This window comes from Paracoccidioides lutzii (genome assembly GCF_000150705.2).
Source record: "Paracoccidioides lutzii Pb01 unplaced genomic scaffold supercont2.16, whole genome shotgun sequence".
NCBI classification, from domain to species: domain Eukaryota; kingdom Fungi; phylum Ascomycota; class Eurotiomycetes; order Onygenales; family Ajellomycetaceae; genus Paracoccidioides; species Paracoccidioides lutzii.
In genome coordinates, this window is record NW_015440962.1 from 517180 (window position 1) to 540017 (window position 22838).

Genomic DNA, 22838 nt, shown 5'->3' on the forward strand with positions numbered 1-22838 from the left:
TGATGCAAAGATTGGAGAAGGAGGTGGATGGATTTCATGGTTTTTGATGGGAGGATGGATGAATGGAGTGATGGAATGGTACTCTGGTGTGAGAGGGAGACACCGAGTAAAACAAGATGGGTTGAATGTTTCTCTGGAATTTCGAATTCAGGATTGGGGAAGTTTGAAGGTGGAAGAGCAGACGTGCGTGATTTTATCTAACTATGTGTTCTGATTCAGATATATGCTGGTTTTCATGATCCCAGGGCCTCAGCTGATGAATCTGTTCTGTTGTATGGTGTCGAGTTCCAATGAGCGGTTGGATATCTTGATTCATTTGATTTTTGATTCCTGTTGTGATCGGCCAGCAGATAAAAATATGTTGATTCAATCGTATTGTCGAAATATGTATCAGAGCGTAGTTATCAGAATGGTATTCTGAGCATGAAGATTTTCATCATACTATCAGATCATGAATGTAGTGTATGGACCCTTCAACTTCTAAGGTTATTGTAAAATAGTGATAATAATGCGGTGCATGCAGCAACCCATACTGGTTGAGCCAAAGTATCTTTTGATGAGGGAGGAAATGAAAAGAAGGGTTGATCACCAGCTAATTCTGTAGAATGGTGCGTTGTTATTGAGTCTCGACGAATAAAATGGAAATTTTGCTGATGGAGAGAAATGCTCGAATTGTTCAAGCCGCGAAGCAGTTAATAGACGTAAATAATTTTTTTTTTTTTTTTTTTTTTACATGGATTGATCCAACAACATTCCTAGAACCCTGTAGACTGGGAAAGATTGCACATCGTTTTCCTCCCCTCATCCATGGATTATCAGACGCAGGTGTGAAGCTGACGTCGTCAAGCTTATGCGCAAAACCGGATCCATGAATTGCAGGCCAAATCACATACGTTGCAATTATGTGACTGTTTTCCAGTGGTATTGCGTATGAAGTCTGGATGTTGTTTAGTTTGTTGATTTATTTTGTGTGGTTGTAATCAATGGGAGTTCTAGTGAAGGATTATTATTTTCTTTGTTGCGACATCTTTAACAAATAAAATTATGGGTCCTACCCAAGGGAGCATCTGTGGAGATGAAGGCTATGATATAGTTCTCTATAGTTAGTGGCTTGCTAATTGCACGGAATGCCGGGATTTGTGGTGTTAGTGGTTGAAAGAGCCGTGGAACGCAGGTAGCCGTGCACACGGTGTTGATGGGACGAAAATCTTGAGAAAAGGAATCAATTGCTAGCCACTGGACCTCGGGGAGTTTTCTTTCATGTCAGTATACTTCGTATGTGCTCGATAACTGGTTCTCCGTCCAAAACAATACAGCGTATGATCCAAAAAAGTGTCAGCCTTACGCATGACAGAATTAACGTAAGGTTATTGTTATTTTTGGAAGGGTTGCTTTCATGCTGCTGCGCCACAGGAAATCATGTCCCAAATTCGAGCTTGACTGACTCAGCGCCGAAACTGGATACCATCCATGGGACACGACCTTTGTAGAATTTTCTGTTATCTTTGGTGGAGATTTGAGAGATCGACATGGAGGTAAAATGCTCTTTTCCAATACTCCTGATAACTGAGGCCTGATTAATTGGCGGAAGAGGCCAAGAAATGGATTAATTCGTGGAGCAGGACATCTCCGTATGCTGCGAAAGAAGAAGAAGAAGAATAAGAATAATAATAATAATAATAATAATAATAATAATATAATGGGTGTCGTAGGCTGATTAGATATCCTCGAGTCTGCTTGTCTCTTGTGGGTGGCGACGGGATGGGGCAATTTGACAAGCAATCATCACGCTACGGAGAAGTCCGCTGGAACTGCCAAAACTCGCCGCTAGTCCCCAAACGGACAAGACGCCAAGAGGGATCAGCCTCACTTAGATCCCGTGACCTGCAACTCCACCTGCTCCAACTCCGCCTCAACAAACCAACTCTCAACCACCACAACCCCCTATATCAGGCACAGCCTATTTTTGTCTGCCATTTCTCTAACTCTCCTCTCTTTGCTATACTACTAAAGTGTGTGCCCCTAGTCAAATCCGCTTGGTTGTGTTTCTCCCACCGCAAATTAATATGCTCTCCTGTTGCTCTATGTGCTTCACCTAATGAGCGTAGGCAGGCTGCTCCTCCACTTCCACCCCCCAAATTACGGACCGCCCACCTCCGACTAAAAAGTATATTGTAGTAGGGCTGTTGGAGTCTTGACGGCCCTGTTCTCTCCTTCTCTCTCCCTTTCCTATTGCCTGTCATTGTTCCGGAGTGGCAAGGGAACCTGTTATCCTCCAATCCCACCCCCACCCCCACACACGTTAGTGCAGCTGCTCCTCCAACATGCCCTCGTTTACTACCACCGAACCTCACCTCCTCCGCCATACGCACCATCAAGCTACTTCCTGTCCAGCTTCCCCTCATGACCAAATCACCCGCAAGTCATACGAAAAGTCGTCCTTAAGCAATACCTTCGTTTGGACAAGCGATGCAAATGGTGAGAGCGTCTGCGTCGATTCCACTTCCGAACACTTTGTCACCAGCTTCAAGAGCGGGAGTCTGCCGTCGCTTGCATCACTTGGCACCGCACGGTCTGCTCCTCCTCATGGCCATGATCCCGTCAGGCCGAGAAATGGAAGTATCCTTTCAGTGATGACGGCGCCCGGAAGAGATAGGGAAAGGGAAAATGGTAGCATGACTCAAACCCAAAATGATTGTCGCGGGAATGGGTCCACGGACTCCTCTGTGCCGGAATTGAATGGAGCTGTAGTTGCGACTCAGAGGAATGGTATATCCCCAACGTCCAGGTCGACTAGCCCTGGACCCATTGCCAACGGGTATAGCACTTCCTCCTATGACTTCGCATCTACTGACTTTGCTCCGGCTACTTCGATGTTGGACGGCGCTGTCATCCCTCCTTCCCAAAAACCACCTTCCCACACAGAACACAACTATTCCTCTCCTAGCGCCCCTATTCGAACTGACAGCGATACCCCAGTCTCTCCAACTAGCTCTCGACCACAGCGCCATACTCTTCAGGTGCCTAAGTTCAATAACAGCCGGAGGAATAGCCGCGATCTATCCACTCCCAATCCCAATCCTCCTGAGGACAGTATTGCAAGTGGGGATCGACATACTTCCCCAACCACAGGCCGTCGACGGGCATCCCTCAACTTAGCCCGAAGGACCACGCGGTCGCTAAATTCTGACCTCCACACAGATGAGATCGCACCCGAAGAGGACGCTGCTCGATGGGCAGAAATGATCAAGCAAAAACGGGCTAGCAAGCGAAGGCGCAAGGAAGAAGAGGACGACGATCGCGTTATTATCGGCACCAAGGTTGATCAGAACCATGTAAACTGGGTTACAGCATACAACATGTTGACTGGGATTCGGTTTACTGTTTCTAGAACCAATGCCAAGCTGGACCGTGAACTTACAGATGCCGATTTTGAAGCGAAACATAAATTCTCCTTTGACATGTAAGTCGTTCTCGAGTTCATGGCCCTCTATTCATTCTTTCACTTTTACTCATATGTTCGTCTGTATAGAACCGGCAACGAATTGACGCCCTCCGCCAAGTATGATTTTAAATTCAAAGACTATGCTCCCTGGGTGTTCCGCCGGTTACGTGCGAAATTCAAACTCGACCCTGCTGACTACTTGATGTCCCTAACGAGCAAGTATATTTTGTCTGAGTTGGGTTCTCCTGGCAAAAGCGGTAGTTTCTTTTACTTTTCCCGCGACTATAAGTACATCATTAAAACTATCCACCATGCCGAACATAAGCTCCTCCGGAGGATTCTGCGCGATTACTACGAACACATCGAGAACAACCCAAACACCCTAATCTCACAGTTTTACGGTCTCCATCGGGTTAAGATGGCGTATGGCCGAAAGATACATTTCGTTGTTATGAATAATTTATTTCCTCCGCACCGAGATATTCACCAAATGTTTGATCTTAAAGGCTCAACCATTGGCCGGGACTTTCGGGAAGAAGATGTCGAGAAGAACCCTAGGGCAACACTGAAGGACCTTAATTGGATTCGAAGAAGTCGTCGTCTCCAATGTGGCCCTGTCAAGAGAGAATTTTTCCTAGCTCAACTGAAGAGGGACGTGTCGCTGCTTCAACGTCTAAAGATCATGGATTACTCGCTGTTAGTTGGTATCCACGACCTGGGGAAAGGAAATGACGAAAAGCTTCGAGGTAAAACTCTCCAGGTTTTCCAGCCTGGTGGGGAACGGGGAGATGATCATCAACAGCCAAATCTCCTTATGAGAACACCCTCAAGACTCGAGAACGCTCGGAAGGCCAGGGAGCTACGAGAGATAATCAAACGGGAAAAGCCGGTGCCAATTCAAGAATCTGCCGCCCTCCCAGATGAGATATTAGATGAACGGAAGAACCTTGTGTTCTATTCTGATGATGGTGGGTTTCGGGCTACCCATGAAAACGGTGAACCGGGAGACGAGATTTACTATCTCGGGGTCATTGACTGTTTGACACATGTATGTTTTTATTGACATTATTATTAATATCCTGCACCTCTTGCATGGAACTATGTTTGGCTAACTATCCTTAATTTACAGTATGGCATGATCAAGAAAGCGGAACATTTCTGGAAAGGACTATCGCACAACAGAAATCAAATATCCCCAATCCCTCCTGTGGCATATGGGGAGCGATTTCTCAACTTCGTCACGGGCATCGCCATGTCGAAGGAAGAAGCTGAACGCGAAAGACATAGCAAAGAACAGGGCCACACGTCAATGGATGGCACGGCACTTCCTCATGCTCATCCAAGCTCCTCTATCGAAAGAGTCATGGAACGGGCCGAAAGAGATGCAGCCAGGGCTGGCAGAAATCTCGCGACCGATCCAGAGCCCCATCAACATATCTTATCTACCATCCGCTCCACCTCCAGCGATATGCCAGGTGTCACATCTACTCTACCAGTCGTGGAAGAGGTTGGGGAAGCTGCTAGTACTGGGAGCAAAAGTCGAGGGAGTGGAAGCAGCAGTGGCGAAAGGATTGAATTGAGGAATAGTTACAACAGAAACCGGCAGGACGACAGAGGTGTCGAAAAAATGGCCAATGGAGAAGTATGGAATTCTTCCGAATTCCGCACTGCCACGGGACCATCGGGTCCTCCTCCCCTACTTCCGGCCCCGCCACCGAAATCAGAACCCTCCTCGAACTTCGTTGCATCTGTGAAGGGGAAAGCAGCAATGCGGGAGCTCAGGGCTGACTCCCTTCTCTCTTCGTCAGAATCGAAGGAGCTCCCTCCTATTCCTCATGATTTACCGCGACCGCCTTCATCAACGCCTTTCCCCACCGCGGACACTTCTCGATAATTGTATTCTCCTTTTCTTCTTCTGTTTTAGCATTCACTTTTTTTTCTTTTTCATTTCTTGTGTTTTAGAAAGATAAATTTCCTTTTGTCACATCCGTTACGCTGGCCGAACTCTGGCATTTTCATCCATAAGATGCCCATATTATTGTCAGCACTCCATACACACAAACATACCCACGAAAAATATTTTCTTTAACTGTTGTTAGTTGATTCCTTTTTTGGGAGTAAAAGAGGTGAACCCTAAAAACGGGCCGTTTGTTTTTTCATAACTTAATATCGCTTTGTTATTTTCTACTGCACAACAAATTCCTGGAAAAGGCGTGGATTGTTTCACGCAAATTAGCGTTTTCCTTGGGGTTTTCTCCTCACTTTTCTTTTACTTTCCATCCCGTCTAATTCCATTTTAGATATTATTGATATCATATGTGTTCTTGCTAGTCTTCTCTCCCTTTTATTTTCTCTGTTTTTTATTTTGTCACTAATTTTCCAAACGAAAAGTCTCCAGCATCATCCTCTTTTTTTAGAAGACCAGAGCGACAAAAGAACCAAAAAACCCCCCCCAAAACTCATATTGTGGGAAAGGCACCAGCAGATTTTATCGTCAATTTGGATTCTTTCCTTTCTCTCTCTCACCGTTAAAAGGATGTTTACTAGAGCCCTTGTTTAACACCATTTTCTTAACCATTTTTCCGTTTGTTCTTTCTGGGTTTTGTTTTAATACCTCTTTTTTGAATGGGATATGCCACGACTGATTGATAATTATCAGGAAGCAAGGGGAGATGAATATATTATATCACCTGGAGAGAAGCCGGGTATTCCCTATACTTTCCTTTTTTTTTACTATTATTAACTTATCACACTTATCCTATTCCATTCCCCCTTGTTTGTGTGTTTCTTATTGCAACCTCGAGTACAATGGCTTCACCGGCCCTATCTGCATATTTCCCTAGTTTTTGCTTTTGGGCGCTTCCTTTTTATTTCCTTTTGTTTCTGTGCATTGTGTGGGTTTATTGTGTTTTTTGTGTACGTAGTTGATATTCCCCTCTGGCCCACGGTTTATCATCTGGTATTTCTGTGCCTCCTATTGTGGTGCAGTACTGTAAACCATAAGTTATGACTATACAGGACGAAGGGAAGAAAAAGTAAAAATCAAACTCTGGATCTGGTCTTTAAACTGTTTCTTGGTTGATATTTGTGATGCTTTTAACTCCGTATGCTGGATGACTGATTCGTTCTTTTCGATGCGGACAGACAGCGCCACAAAGAAGCAGCGTTACGAAAAGCTATGTTGGAAACGACCCTCTCCCTCCACCTGGGTGTTTGAACAGACGGTTCTATTTTGCCATTCGAAGACGCACGAATAGAGGCGGGTACATTTCTTAAAGACCCACATTCCTCTCTCTTACGTACGCTGGCATATTGTCAGCAAGATACAGGGAAAATAAAATATGAAATGTATCCCCTTACCTACTCCCAAACACTAAGAAAGAAGAAAGGAAAGCCAAGGCAGGACAAATAAGGACATTGTGTGTTAAAATATCCTGAGGAAAGGGGACGAGAAAAGGAAGTTCAGATGAAAAACCCTAGTCTTCCTTGCTCATGGTTCCAGGAAGTCCGATCCATCCCACTTCAGCCTTGATCCTTTTTTCTTTCCCTGTCAAATTGACTGTTATCGACGTGTATCTGGGAGACAAAAACGTTACGTTATATGTTCCGGTTTTTTTCAAGGGGAAAACTTTTAATATATCGCTTCGAATACAGAGCCTATTCAACCCTAGACCCAACAATTTCTACAACTCACTAGCGTGTGTGTGAGAGAAAATGAGTGGTTGATAAGGTTGAATTTCAAGACATGGTATCTCGCCTTGTGCTCCACCTTGCGTAGCGAAGTATGAATGGAGAAGGGGAATGGATTCAGGGGGAGTTAACATCTATCGATATTGATTAATTGCGAAAGGAAAGAGGATGAAAAATGGATAGAAAGAAAAATTATTTATGGTATTTCTTTCCCTGAGTATGGTAGATTGGAATCCAGACAAAAGTAAACTGCTATCCACTTCGTTCTGGGGGTGAAGCTGTTGTATTGGGTAATCCAGATTTGAACATCAGATGGTCAAGGGAAATAAACAAAGGTATGGGAACAGGGCAATTGGCAATTATGGGGTGGGCACCTCTAGGAAAATAATCCCTTGCGCTGTGGGTTCCGAAACGCTTCAACTGTCTGCATTCCACTTGCCATACCGGATAGCACTCTGTCCATGCCATCGAGATCCAATTCGCCCTTCTTCAGTCTCGACTGGTCACCCTCAATTAGGGCATCTGCGTTCCTTTGGGTATCTGACCCAGACTTAACAGCTCCCTGTTCTGAAGGTTTCTGTGTAAGAATTATGAGCTGATGCTCAGCCGTTATTAAAACATCTGGTTTAACATTTTTGGTGCCCTTTGCTGTCGTGGAATTATGAATAAGTTGAGCGATTCCATTTTGAAGTTCCCCAAGGAGATTGACATTCTCAATTGGAATTGGTTTGCTGCGACTCGACGGATTGAATGTACCATTGGGTTTGGTGCTGTTTCTCCACAAAGTCAGAAGGCTGGCTATCCATATATTCTGACTTCCGTGCCATATGACAATCGACTCATCTGGAAGCCCATCCTTTGAAATCTTTGTAGCCAATACAGATATTCCACCTCGCGTTGAGGATGTTGATGGGTTGTTAGCTGAGGAGCCTTTGAAGAGCGTGTCTTCTCTAAATCTTCGGGTAGACGGGGTCATGGGTACGAAACTAGATCGATTGTCTGCTGTTGGTCCAGATATAAGAGGTTTAGTCGCCGATATAGGCCCAGATATAAAACCGGAGACAGCAAACGATGTCACTGAGCCACCTTCGGTAGATGAAGTACTTTGGTTGTGGGCAATGCTTGTGAAGTCTTTGTTTCCCGGGCATGTTCCTTCGGGATCCCAGACACCCCACGATCCATCCGAGAGAAGAGCCATAATGGCTTTGCCTCCAAGAACCCATGCTGCGTCTACCACCGCCATCCGTCGGGGTATTCCACTAGGAGACAGACAGAATTCTGTAGAAAGCGTGACTAACCAAGTTCCCTCGGATTCTTTAAGGGTCCCATCACTGGACCACCCCCTCCTGTCAGCAATAGGTTTTTGGGATTTGGATGTCAGACAGGAATAAATCTTAACGCTACCACTAGCAAATGATACAAGTAGATGAGAATGACGTTCAGAGGGATATTGGGAGGGGTTGAATGAGATAGCTTTTGCAGGAGACGGGAGCAGTAGATGTTGTACAGGGAGAGCAGGTTCTGAGGGTAAGATCTGTGAATCTTTGGACTGGCCTGGCCGATAAGTGATGGGAACTCGATAAATCGAAAGGGTGCCAGATCCTTCGGCGGAATTTACAGCTACTAGAAGATCCCAAGCGCCATCAGATTCTGCATCGGGGTTGCTCTTAGGAGTGCGGTTAAGACTCTGGGATCTGTATCGACTGCTGCTGTTACTCGGGCTTCGTGCAGTGAAAGTTACAGCAATGCCTGCTGGGATAGCTTGTATGGACCCAGCACTGATTGTGACAGATTGAAGCCCCCACGATGAGCTATCTTGGGGGTTTGGAGGTGTTAGCGGTAGTGCGAGAACTCGGATTGAACAGTCTGCGCAAACAGCTGTAATAACAGCAATGTTGGAAAATATCTCCGGATATGACTCTAGAGTCGATCTGAGTTGTTCTGAATTGAAAGTAGGCACTGACAGGCCTAACACTTTTACTCCGAGTTGGATGTCGATATGCTGTAGGATGTCGTGAAAAGGTCTTGACAGATCAATTTCGTCCTCTTCGTCTTCGAATTCCACGGGTGGCGCAGTCGCATTTTTAGGGTCTGTAGCGGGTATTTCGTCATCGTCATCGTCTGAATCAACAATCATAATAACATCATCATTTGAGGTTCCGTTCGGGTTTGGCTGTTCTTGCTCCACTGGCTTGGGTTGTTGGGATTTGAACGCCTTTCCACCTCTCCATAAGATCCGTATCCCATGATCGTGACCATATATTATTAGAGTAGAGCAGTTACCGGCCTGGATAGGGTATATTTTGGTGTCGTACACTCGATGAGGTTGCTGATAACTATTTATCTCTTCAGCACATAATATCCGGGAAGGAAATATACGAAGTTGGTTTAAGATCTGCCGGAAAACCTACCTTAACTGTACACCATTTTCTCTCTGCCGAACAACAGGGTCTAATGGGAGACCCAACATCGCTTGTTCCCCCTGTTTGCCAGCTGAAGAAGGCGGATAGAACAAGTCTTGTAGGGACACAGCCGTAGTAACTTTGCAAGGTGATAGCGCTGGAATGTGCAATTGCTACCTTTTGGATGTCATGAGAAGCGTAAATTATGTTTTGTGTTTCTCGTGGTGTTTGATCTGTGTGTTGTCTTTCTGTGAGATAAATAGATGTTGAATGGTGTTGATGTGAGATAAAGTTGACGAGTCGCCACTAGAAGTCGCGCTTCGCGTCTATTTAGTTAGCTAACAACCGCAAGACATTTTGAAAAAAAGCGGCTTAACTCAGAACCACGCCTTATACTGCACCCAACCTCGAATTACCATCAAACCTCCTCTCTTTACGCAATCATGGGCATGCTCCAAATCCTGTTCTCACCGGCTGGCGTCGCTTCGGCAGAATATTTCCATATGCTTATTTGATAATGGCCTCAGTCCGCTCTTTAGGTCTCCACGAGCCCACTGGAATACCATACCTAGTGGCCGAGTCGAAGCTTCCAGCGAATCCGTCCGAAGACCAGTTTGTGTGGAAAACCTGCAATGTCGACAATGGAACTGGAAACCTGGTGGAGGAGGAGTTGATATTTACAAATGACTGCGTGGTGTGGTCTCGAGGCGGGGTCGTCAAAAGGGCCTTCAGTTTTGACATTGAGAAAGAGGAAATAGTCGACGCCCTATTTGCTACTTTTTCAGCTAGTCTTACCAAAGGACAATACAGAAAGGGGGCAGGGAAGAGTTTAGCTGTCGACAATGCATCTCGAAGTGGACCTGCCACCGTAAAAACGAAGCTGAAAGGGAAGAAGTATCACCAAGAGAGAAATAACGCCATATCAAAACCCGCAGAGGTAATTTCCACACTTGCTGCTGGTGACGCAAATGTTGAAAGCACTCTACCAAGGGCGCTGGTTGTGGTTTTGAAATCGCAAGCACACATATTTTTTGTCAACGGCGACTCGCACATTGTTCCTCTTCCCTTTGAGGTTGATGCTGTGTGGGCTTCAGCGCGGGGTCTCCTGTTCCAGAGAAAAATCAGGGGAGAGCACAAGAAGTCTGTGCCGGCGCCTCCTCCCAATTCTTTTGTATCATCGCAGACCGTACATCAGAGTTCATTCACACTTTCTGGGGGAAGTGATGCTCGACCCTCCCTTACCTTGTCTCCTGCTCAGCCCTTGAAGTGGATTCCAAAGCTAGACGACAATGCTTTGCTCCCCCGAGTGTTTTGCCTCGTGGACCCCCATTCCGAAATGGGATTGGTTGTCGCTGCTAATCCATCTGTAGCATCTCAAGACAGAGGATCAAATTTTGATGCGCTTGATTCCGAGGAGGAAGTATTGTACGTCTCCGCAAGGGATGAGGTCACAATGTCCATGTCTAGAGCAGACGAGGAACATCCCTTATTATTTGTTGTCACATTAAATGAGAAGACGGGATTGTATACCATCTGGACTGCTCGATACAGAGACAGAGATTCCGCTCTTTCCCAGTCTAAAAGGCGAGCATCGACTACAAGTGGAGCCTACTCGAAGCGACGGAGCTCCCATTTCGATATGACGGGTGTGAATACACCAGGTGGTCGGGGACCATCTGGGCTCCGCGAAAGCTTTGGTGGATTAGGTCAGGGCCGGTCTGTTTCGGACATGTACAGACCGAACCAAAAGCAAAATGGCGATGAGGAAGAGGATTTGGCGTTCAAACTGGGCCGCGAATTTGACGATATAGGTGCTTCAATGAGGGCATCAAGAAGAGTGAGTTCATTGCTTGCACGGGCTGATCTCGGCTCCAATAATGACAGAACAACATTTTCGGAATTTGTGACCGGAAACCAGAATGCTTCGTCATTTTACGGAGCTAGGCGGGGAGAATCTTTTGGTGGGCAAAGTTCGCGTGCAAGTTTTGGGTTCCATGCAAGAAACTCGTTGCCTCCAGGGAGCACCTCAGTGTATAGTAATGGGAGCAGTTTTCTCGATGCCCCCGTTGACAAATTCTTAGAAAGCCTCAACAACGGAGGTGACTTTGAAGGATTCGATAATATGGGCCTTAGAGAGACAATTTCTGGTTTACCAAGGGAGATGATGCTTGCGAAGGTTGATAGTTTTTCTTCCGGATTATCAACCGCACGCAGTGCCCCGAATTTCTCCAAAGGCCAGAAATTTGAAGTGTTTACAATTTCTTCGTACCAGGATGCCTCTCCGGACTTACCCGAATCCACATCTATTGCAATTTGCATACTGAACAAGAATTCAAAGAACCTGTCGGTTGTAAGTCTTCTTGCGACTGAAACTTGTGCTAAACTACAACCTAAATCTCGTCTACGAAAGGACAAGAGAAAAGCAGGTCTGGATGACCGAGGTTTCACTGTCCGGGCTACGGCCATACGCCATGGCTCCAATGTAATGGATTGTTGTAAAATCGTCGATGGTGATATATCGCGAATACTCATTTTGTCCTCAACAATTGATGGTAAAGGAGAATTAACACTACAAGCACCATGGAGTACCCTTGTCAAAATTGAGCTCCCCCCTAGTATGACGATATATGGGCCGCATGGGGTGTCCATTACCAACTCTCCGAACCGACCACGGGAAGGGAGTTTGAAGAGAGTTCTTAGTGATGGGTCGTTTAACCTGCTCGGTTTACGACATTCTACGAATCGGGGCAAGGTAGATGTTATTGACACGCAGGGCCGGAAACACAAGATTCAAATCCAGCTTGAGCCACATAATCCTCAAGTTAAGCAGATTCTTTCTGTTTGCAAATTCGTCTTGCGGCAGGGCGATAAAGTTGGTGATGGAATTCTTGTCGGTTGGTGGGAAGTTTTAAAGTGGTTGCAATCAAGGGAGGAAAAGGAAAATGATACCAATTTAGAGTGGACTGCGGTGGTGATCGTCCTCTTTGCTATGGCCGTTTATTTTATCGAAGGTAATCCCTCCAAACCCCTATCTAGAAAAAGGCGGAGAAGGGGCGACTTCCTTCGATCTAGTAGCGGAAGTTCAATTGATCTTGAGAATTGGGATAGTATGTTGGACCAAGAAGCTGGATCCCGGGGTATTGCATCCCCCTGGATGATGAGTTCTGCATGGGGGTGGGCTACAGAAGGAGATTCGAGGACCCCGGAAGAAAATCCTTGGGCAGATCTTCGGCCCGGTCTTGAATCCGGAGCCAATTCCCGAAAGAATTCTTATATTCTCCGTTGTGCCGCGTTATCCAGGGAGTTCCTTCTCTCTCCACAGGGTGAAGCAGCAATTGGTGCGGAGGGTTATCTTCCAACAGCTGTTTCTCGCGACCAAGACACAAGACGAACCGCTCTTGGAACAATATTAGTGGGGCTTCATCTACTGCGTGAGGAACAGAAGCTCTCTATTGTCGGTGCAGAGACTTCCTATTCAAAAACTGGACTCCTTGTCCCCGTCTTAGCCCAAATCGGTGGATGGTTGAGATGGAAGTCCTGGGATTGGACTGATAATGGATATTATGGTGTTGAGATGGCAAGCATAGACCAGTGGTTGTTTGAAGAATCCAGGATGTCAAATTTGGACTTGCCGGAAGAACCTTTCCCACCCCCTTCGATATTCTCCTTCATTGAAAAATCGCTTAACTACGAACAAGCAAATTTCTTGACAATTATCGACATTGTATCGAGCTCCGCTTCTGGTGCTGCGGGGAATTGTATCTTAGAGCAAGCTATGCGGCTCACACCACGAACTCTAGCCTTAAATGGGTTCATTTCTGAGATAAAGAAACAAACTACTGTTACAGAGCGAGTGGAGTTGCTCCTTCGTTGGGGTCTAACGAGCTCTGTAATTGATACTCTTCCAGACGGTATCAGTGCTTCTCTTCATGAAGCGATCGTTCGATGCCAGCCAGCACCGCCTAATTACTGGGACAGCTCACTTCTCGCATTAGTCGACAGAGATGATCTTTTCATGTCAATGACGGAAGACGGGGCAAGTAGTCCGATGCCAATATCTCCGTGTATCCAATCCCACGATGCTGTACGGGACGTCCATTCAATTGGGAGCCAGTCGTTGGACGGAAACTCTGTTAGCTCGTTCGAAGTTTCAGCCGAAGCCGATAGACAATCCATAACTCGACTCATTTTCCGCGAAGATCGACGGTTTTACGAGGCCTTTAGAATTCTTAATCAAATGAAACCTCCTCAGGCAGAATATTTCCCTGCTCCGGGTTTGTCTGAGTCGGAAATACTTGAGGCTCAGAAAGATTTGGTTCAGCTTGTGGTTGTGCGAACTTTGTCAGTTCCTGCTGGGAGAGCAATGATTGGATTTAGTGGCAGAGTACCACTCTTGACGGAGAAGTTGCCAATCCCTGCGTTTTCTTTACAGTGCATTGTAAAACCTTCTAATGTGACAATTAGCGCCGACAAAACGGCTTTCTCTGAGGATAAAGTTTGCTGGGCATTCTTTCATAATGGGGCATCGACTGGACTGGCAATTTCAAGAGCTGCTAAGGGCATCGATACATCCTGGATCTTGTATAATAAGCCAATGGAACTGACAAATAGGCATGCTGGCTTTTTGCTTGCGTTGGGTTTGAACGGGCACCTAAAGTCTCTAGCGAAATGGGTCGCCTTTAAGTATTTAACTCCCAAACATACGATGACCTCGATTGGTCTTCTGTTAGGGCTTTCCGCCTCATATATCGGCACGATGGACACTCTGATAACACGTTTACTTTCGGTTCATGTAACCAGAATGTTACCCCCAGGAGCCGCGGAATTGAATTTGTCTCCATTGACACAAACCACCGGAATTATGGGCATTGGGTTGCTCTACTGCAACTCTCAACACCGACGGATGAGTGAAGTTATGTTGTCAGAAATGGAAAATACCGAGCAGGAAGAGCCATCAATTTCACAGGAAATACTACGAGATGAGGGCTATCGTTTGGCTGCAGGTTTTGCCCTGGGATTTATAAATCTTGCTAAAGGTAATGATCTGAGAGGTTTGCGTGATATGCATATTGTGGAAAGATTACTAGCTCTTGCTGTTGGGACAAAAAATGTGGAGGTTGTTCACATCCTAGATAAAGCCACTGCAGGGGCGACAATTGCGCTCGCGATAATATTTATGAAATCAAACGACTCAGCTGTTGCCGAAAAGATCGACATTCCTGACACTACTGCTCAGTTTGATTATGTGCGGCCTGACATCTTTCTGCTTCGCACATTGGCTAAACATTTGATTATGTGGGATTCTATAACCGCAAGCCACAGATGGATTAAAAGTAATCTTCCACCGATTTACAGGCAGAGATATCGGCTTACAACAGTCCGCCGCCTATGTTCTGATGATATGCCATTTTTTAACATCCTTGCAGGGCTTTGCTTTGCTATTGGGCTACGATTTGCTGGCTCCGGTGCCTCTCATGCACGAGATCTCCTTGTGCTATACCTTGATCAGTTTATACGTATCTCTCGGTTCACTGTGCATAACTACGATGAAAAGTTAGCTCGCAATGCGGTTCGTAATTGTCAGGATATTGTTGCATTATCTACAGCCGCCGTCATGGCTGGAACCGGAGATATCATAGTTTTCCGCCGGCTTCGGTCACTCCATGGTTATGTTAGTGGAGATACTCCTTATGGAAGCCACATGGCCGTCCACATGGCTGTCGGCATGCTCTTTTTAGGAGGGGGAACATATACACTGGGAACCTCGAATCTTGGGATTGCGTCCCTGCTCTGCTCCTTGTACCCCGTATTTCCCACCACAGTCCTTGATAATAAATGCCATCTTCAGGCTTTCCGCCATCTTTGGGTCCTTGCAGCGGAGTCAAGGTGTCTTATCCCGCGCGACCTTGATTCGCGGCGTCCGGTGACCGCTCCAGTGTCTCTGACATTTAAAACTGGAGAAAGTCGGGTTACAACAGCCCCTTGTTTACTTCCTAATATAGACGACGTTGCTACTGTGAAATTACAGAGCCCTGATCACTGGGATCTGACCTTGGACTTCGCTGGCAATGACGTGCTCCAGGACAAATTCCGTTTGGGTGACCAATCTGTTTACCTTCGCAGGCGAGCTGCTTACAATGCATCCAGCTCCTCAGAGTTCTCGTCCTCGCTCATGGCACTGAGCGATGCCCAGGATATATCTTCGTCTTCGATGCCGAGTTACTCCAGACCAGGAAACACCGTGCCAAATGCAGTAGTCCCTGTCCTGTATTCCCAAGGCAAATCATCCATTCAAGTCCGATTCCCTGCGCGTCAACTGTGGGAGTGGATTTTCAATCTTCGTGCTTTCCGAATGTTTGATATGGGTGAAAAGGCGATGGTCATCCCTTCGGTACCATCTCAGCAACCAATTACAATATATGCCAGGGACCAGTCGAAAAGAGCCATTAGTTCACCCTCCTGGCTGCGTCCAAGTGTTGTGGATACGAGGCTTGCGCTTGACAGAACAGTTCAGCAGTTGGTGGCTGCTGCAACTGGACAAGGAGGTGGGGATGATATGATCAAGGACAGACTCTGGCAACTAAGACTCCTTTTCGCGTGGATGGATTCGAATGATGTGTCAGAGGGGCAAGAATCCTCTGATGGGGAGACGGATGGAAGGAAGAAACTTAAAGGGATGTGGCTTAAGACGGACATAATTGAAGATGCTCGATGGAGAGTGTGGGGCATCCAAGTAGGTGACAACAGCAAACCGTCACCCAGTGGTAGGGTTGAGGAACCCAGCATGTTGTGAAGGATATGGTAATTCTATTGTTAGAGAGGACCTGGTATCGGCATTTGCTTTCATTTTTGATGTTGTTTCTCTGTGGCTTGATTATAAATACCTGGGTCGTTAGGCAGTTACGCATGAGCGAGGAGTTCTACGGAGGCTGCATTGTTATTTGCTGCTATCTTCCTTTTGTCTGACTGGCGGAAACGGGCCGCATGTTTTGGTGTCCACTTCCAGCTGGGCATTCAACGATGAGGGGATGAGGGATTGGGCTAGCTTGCGGGCAGATGGACTGCTTTACATCATTGTATCTTAAACTCCAGTTATTCCCGACAACGGTTGCTGAAGGGAGTGGTTACTGTTCCGTTTGCACTATATACCGATAGCTACGTTATACTGCGGTAACTCGTTAATTATTTGTTTTGCGTTTCTATGAGATGGTTTGAACACCTAATGTGCAAAATCGCTCCTTGCCCAGCCCCACCATATCCTCTCTGACCCCATATTTCGTCCACCCCGCAATTGCTGGGATGTTTTACTTTCTTGAGACCTCGTATTGGCAATCCACTGGCTGAGTCAGCTTGTTTGGTGCATGGTTGTGCCTCAAGTCCCAAGTCCCAAAGTGGAATAACGCCGCGGGCTTGGGGATTTCTTCTCACAGAGAGAGGCGACGTTGACTGCAGCATATCTCAACGTCCCAGGGGGAAGAATTTCCTGTCTAGCCCTGGTCGTACCTGTAGGATCGCTATTATACCGCCGCTGAGCTTTTTGCAAAGACATTGTCGAGCACCCCGCCACGGCGCCGCATTTGACGATACTCATTTTCACGATGGCTTTGGTTTAGTACTTGTGGAAAGGGAACCTCCCTGCAGCGAGCCGAACGGACAGCCCTGACTAAGGGCGTAAGGCAATTTTATACATTCAGATGACCCGCAGAGAAAGGAAGCAGCCCGAGAGCCGACGACGGACGGGTTGCTGGACATGTAAAGGTGCCACAACTTTCTGCTTTTCTATGTTGAATCAGAACGAAATGCTGACTTGAGACTGCAATGATCAGAAAAACATGTCCAGTGCACCGAGGAATTGCCTGTGTGTAGCCGATGCGAGCGACTGAACCTCCAATGCATGCGGGGTCTCAAATTGCTTTGGAGAGAGGATGCGGCGCAGAGGGGAATACATTTTGGTCGGGAAGGTATAACTTTACTGCCCCGTCTTTAGAAACTTACTAGTTTCCGTAAAACCAGGGGCCGAACATAACATTAGACACACCCATAGGCTGATTTGACGATGCAGGAATATGGTCGAAACGTTCTTTAAAGGCTGAATCACCGACTAAAACTGAGCTGGGAAGCGAATTTCAACCAGTACCAATAGATCAATATGTCGGTCGATGGTTATTTTTAAACACAACATACTGTGATTTTGGTGATGGAAATCGCAAAGAAATAGATACGAGCGCGGTAATGCAGTTGGCGGTTTCTCAGTCGACGAATGGTTTGGACCATCTCTCCCCACACCAGCCCCTACATCATCCGCTGGCGCATTATTCTCCCGTCGAGAGGCTTCTTCTTGACTATTTTATCCGTGGTATCGCTCCATTCTGCTCGCTTAGTCCGGGATTTAATCCCTATCTATCACTGGTCGCATCATTGGCGTTGAATTATCAACAGCCTCATGAACCGCTGAGGAATATTCTTCTTGCTATTGCTGCGAATCAGCTTCAGCTCATTGGCGACCGCAGATATGAGAGGGAGGCATATATGTACAAACAAAAGGCGCTCAATGGACTGCAGAGTGAGATTAATGATAAAAAGCCAAGTGCTGGGGCTGTGGCGACGGTCCTGATGCTTTGTTTTCATGATGCAAGTAGACTGTAACCTTTTCTCTCGCTTTTTGGTTACGGGACTGTCTTTTTAATGAGGCCAGTTTTCTAGATAACTGATGGGTGCACCCCATCCTGGACGACACATCTTCGAGGGGGTCTGCAACTCATGGCACTGCTCCCACAGCCGGCATGCGAATTGAAGAGATTCTTCGTCATGTATTTTGTGGCTCATGATATTATGGGTCGAACTGGCGTTGAAGATCCCTCGACGGTAGAACAAGTAGACCATTCGTGGCTGGAGGATGATAACCTGGAAGAGGTGAGTCATAGAATATCACTTTTGAGCCTGTTAAAAGATATGACTGTCATTGGCCTCTTCTAATTTGTATTTGATGATGATGAAACCATTTAGATTGACATACTGATGGGCTGCTCTCGAGGCCTAATGACTTTAATAAGTAAAATATCGACGTGCGCTATGGAGAAGGCAAAGGTATTTAACCAACCATAACCTCACCCAGCATAGCAACCATTTTATCTGCGGAGGTCCACACAGACTAAATTTTCTTTGAAGATCGTCCAAACCCGCAAACTCACCCCGTCGGAAACCTCAGCTTTCAACGCAAGGCGGAATGATATCGAGGTCGCATTGCGAGGCCTCCAACAAAAATTGCCTAGCTATGTTTCAGCCCACGACGATCTGCAATATATTGCCGGAACAAAACGACTGACAGCACTTCTTTACCTGCGCGAACGCCTGGGAAGCCCCAACGGCCTCAGCTATTTTCATCCCGTCGAAAGGCATTATCACTGTCACAATGCCCACAATGCCCACAACAATAGAATCAACGCGCCTCCCATAAATAATGCCACTGGCCCGCGCGCTGTCGAGATGTCACCGTCAGCTTTTAAATCCCGCATCGTCAATCTGATAATAAGTCTTATAGATAGACTCCCCGATTCTCCCACTCTGCTCTGGCCATTGTTCATCGTTGGTAATGTTGCGCTAGACGACGAGGAGCACCGCCGTTTCGTTCTGGACAGGTTGATGAATATCCAGAAAACACGCAATTTGGGTAGTGTTCGGAAAGCGCGCATGGTTGTTGAATGTGCGTACCGCGCAAGGGATGTTGATTATCCCCGTGGCAAGTTTTGGGGGAACGAAGGACCGGGAATAATTAGTTTGGCGTGATACAAATCTATGTCGTTTACTTGGATCTTTGGTCTCTTTCACCCTCCTGGTGAGACTCCCCTCCTTCAGTGCTGCTGAACAACAGAACTGTCTTGAAATCTTGTTGCTTTAACGGCTTTGTTCCTCTCCTTTGCTTTCTTGCTGGTTGCTGTCTTTTTTCTCTAATCATCCTCTTCTCCATTTAAAGACCCCATCCATATAGGGCCTTTTTTTTTTTTTTTTTTTTTTTTTTTTTGGGTTCGTTTTTAGCACAATTTTGCATGATAGCATATCAATCTATATGTCTCTATTACCCAAGCAGATATAACTGAACCAGTTCAATCTAGGTGCTGTGTTAATGATCAGTTATACAGACAGACAATTTCTGTTGTAGTTCTATGGCTCTGCATTGATGGTTTGTTCATGATTGCATAACAATTTTTTTTTAACACAATGAGACTACATGGAGCATGTGTATGTCCTGTCCATCCATACATAATGGTAGTGGGACCCTTTGGCGTACTTTTACCTCTTCTGTCGAATGTACGGAATGTTGTGTTCTTCAGCAGACTGAGCATGACCTGCATGAGGTTCAATCCATCTCATTGTCTCAATAGGGCATTCTTGTTGCCCTTATTTACATCTTTTAAGGCCTGGTGGGGCTGTAATCAAAGCCAACACTCATCAAGCAGATAAATTGATTCATTCAATAAGTCGAAAGGCATAGCTAGTAACTAGTTACCGCATGCATTTTTTCCTGCTTTGTACCCCACACTGCCATGAACGATCTTCCACAACCATCATTTTCCATATTTTGGGATAGCGCACTCACGTTTCACGTCGTATACTTGAAACCCAGCTGCTCGAAATTAGTCCTGTCTTGGAACGAGTCAGGTTGATCCTCAGAATTCGGGTCTCTGTTCTTGTCGGCGCGTTTGTTGGCCCAAACGGCCAGGACCCAGTAAGCCGCTATCAGAGCGATGCTGGCACAGTAGCATGACTGCAGAAGGTTTGGGGCCCAACGAGATTGCCTACTGTCTTGGGTTAGGGTTATCTATGTCCTACTCTGGCTGGAATGCAATGGACAGTATAATTTCGTTGTAGGATATGGATATAAAAGGCAGCGGATAGTTAATGGATGGGGAGAGCAAGGTAACTACACCCCAACACAGTATCCTATGTATAGGATTGAGTATTGCACTGTTTTCTTCGTGTGGCCGTAAGTGTTTGCTTGGGCAAAGGAAATGCCTATTTTTGCCAGTTGATTAATTAGATTTCTAATTAGGGCGAGGTCTGTCCCAAGTGGGGAGCTTAAATACGGCTTGCGTACCGAAAACGCAGGGCCCAAAGTACGTGTACAACAAATCCATTTTATATTCACCTGGTTAGTTCTGTACGAGTCTCAAACTTTCCTGCTCCGGCAAAGTGACGGAAGGCAAACAAAATACAGCCCTGGACGGCAATGTTGTTTCTCTCAATCGAATAGACCATGATGGAATCCTGCAATCGGTATGCAGCATGCAAGATTCGTCACCAAACACCGGTGGTTGACCCATCTGGATGCCAGCGTCGGGAATACGAAGGCAGACAGAGTCGACATCACTCCTGTCGGCATGTTGAGAAGTGAGCTGGTGACTGCTGAGAAGCCTAGATTTTTTTTAATAATGATGCTGCCAAACGTAATGAGGCCTATTATTTGTGGTAACTTGCGTGGTTAGCAGGACCAATTTTCCGCTCTATCCTCCATCCCTCGTATTGACCATGTGTTTTTGACACAGTTTGCAGAACATCTCTGTGAATTTTAGGGGTGGTCTTTTTTTTTGGAGGAAGCTAATGGCTATTTATTACCTCCGTTGAAAAAGAAGATTAGCCATGTTTTCGGGTCGCTGATTGCTTCGATTGCCTGGTCCCATTTCCAATGCTTGTTAACTATTCCTGTTCTGTTATCTGCCAAATGATGGACTGCGTGGTATTTCTCCTCGTCGTTCAGGAAGAAGGCCGTCATGGGAGAATCTGGAATGGCAACAAAGGCAAACAGCGACCGTGCCAAAGAGACTGAGCCTGCAAATGGAAATAAGCCACCTTTTCTGGCAGCAGCAGCAGTAACAGCAGAAGCCGCACGATTGAAAGTCCTAATCCTACCTGCAATGAGGAAGAGGAACTGCCACTTTGCTAAACGGGCGGAGTCTGGAATATGGCCCACATCCCATCAAAGGAATCCGTTGATGACGGAGCTGGCAGCAAACACCAGGGAATTTCGGGGAGGCTGCTCTTTTTTCTTATATAACCCTGCAACTATGAGTGAGATGCCGGGGACTATGATCGCTTCCAGGACGTCTACCAGATGAAATCAGCCAAAAAGAAAAAAAAAAAAAAACCCTACATACAGACGAAGAGTTGAGTGAGGAAGGTTAATCTGCGACATAGGGGATAAATAATGGCCAGACTCACCCATCGAAACCTCAGGGCCGGAAGGCCACTAGAGGTTTTGCACACTGGTATTAATAATGCGATCAAAGACCAACCTATAGAGCATGCGCAGAGGTACTTCGCAGGTGGGAAGCGCTGGACGAGATACGACGACGGCCACATGCCAACAATTCCCTTAGACAACAGTCAGATACTGTCCAAATCCAGTTTAGGATGCGCCCTCTGCTCTACCGACATACACCGATAGGAAGAATCGATCCCGTCCAGGCAAACTCCTGGCCTTAGAGTTTTAAGGTCTTCCCTTAATCCATAGAGCGCCGCTGTCCCTAATGCAACCTTGTCAACTGCACCAAGAGTTGCGGTAAGGAAGAGCTGGGAAATGGCGCAAGTCAATAGACTGTCAGTCAGAGGGAGATTGGAGCACCCAGAAAAGAGAGACGTGCTCTTCCATGCCCGGTCGATTATCACGGACTCCGGACTGACTAACCATTGGCACTACGATCCAATCGATTTTGCGGACGAGTTTTCTCTCTGCATCTGATGTCAATGGAGGATAATCTCCGGCATGACGTAGGTAGATGGCAGCTTGGTCCAGAAATTTGTCGTCAAGGTTCGTTTGCCGAGGGGCAGTGAGGGACTCATGGTTTCCCGCGTTCCCACCCGGCTTTGCCATTTTCAAAGTCCTCATACTGGTTGGACTGGGCTCACTCTTTGGTTGAAAGAGCATCTCGTTGGGGAATTTCCTTGAACCTGAAGTGGTTACGGAATCCTACCCCGGATCACAGACATAAAGAGATGAGACTTACTATGTTAAAGTATGGGGTAGTTATCAGTTCAGTTATACCCTCTCAGACAAACTTCCAGAAACGTCGGCGCGCATAAAGACGACGGATGGGGTCATTGAGAATTGCGTCTTCTTCTAGTACCGGAGAGAAATGCTCATTCATGTATTCAACGTTCATACCTATGGAGGATGAGATTGAGATACCGAAAAGAGAAGCAGAGTCACATATTTAACAGCAAACGATAAGACGACGCATGCATATTTATACAACCATGTGGGAATAATCAAGCTTGAAAAGTGGAAGAGTTTCCTAGTTTTAGAA

The 22838-nt window shown here is 46.3% G+C and overlaps 4 protein-coding genes across 4 annotated transcripts; 2 read left to right on the plus strand and 2 right to left on the minus strand.

The window, feature by feature from the left end:
- Nucleotides 1-2324: 2324 nt before the first annotated feature.
- On the plus strand, nucleotides 2325-5339 carry PAAG_05999 (phosphatidylinositol-4-phosphate 5-kinase its3; the record flags this gene model as incomplete). The annotated part of the gene is made up of 3 exons (XM_002792165.1): nucleotides 2325-3463; nucleotides 3533-4493; nucleotides 4575-5339. 3 exons carry the CDS (start codon nucleotides 2325-2327, stop codon nucleotides 5337-5339), a joined length of 2865 nt encoding a protein of 954 aa, XP_002792211.1.
- Nucleotides 5340-7511: 2172 nt separating this feature from the next.
- Nucleotides 7512-9605, minus strand: PAAG_06000 (hypothetical protein; the record flags this gene model as incomplete). Its single annotated transcript, XM_015845755.1, has 2 exons — nucleotides 7512-9471; nucleotides 9547-9605. 2 exons carry the CDS (start codon nucleotides 9603-9605, stop codon nucleotides 7512-7514), a joined length of 2019 nt encoding a protein of 672 aa, XP_015699981.1.
- Nucleotides 9606-10054: 449 nt separating this feature from the next.
- On the plus strand, nucleotides 10055-19323 carry PAAG_06001 (negative regulator of mitosis; the record flags this gene model as incomplete). The annotated part of the gene is made up of 6 exons (XM_015845756.1): nucleotides 10055-16301; nucleotides 17364-17498; nucleotides 17600-18144; nucleotides 18241-18450; nucleotides 18544-18624; nucleotides 18706-19323. The coding sequence occupies 6 exons, from the start codon at nucleotides 10055-10057 to the stop codon at nucleotides 19321-19323; spliced, it is 7836 nt and encodes a 2611-aa protein (XP_015699982.1).
- A 1816-nt stretch (nucleotides 19324-21139) lies between these two features.
- PAAG_06003 (hypothetical protein) lies at nucleotides 21140-22633 on the minus strand (the record flags this gene model as incomplete). The annotated part of the gene is made up of 6 exons (XM_015845757.1): nucleotides 21140-21474; nucleotides 21754-21781; nucleotides 21851-21906; nucleotides 21972-22104; nucleotides 22220-22501; nucleotides 22577-22633. 6 exons carry the CDS (start codon nucleotides 22631-22633, stop codon nucleotides 21140-21142), a joined length of 891 nt encoding a protein of 296 aa, XP_015699983.1.
- Between the last annotated feature and the right edge of the window lie 205 nt (nucleotides 22634-22838).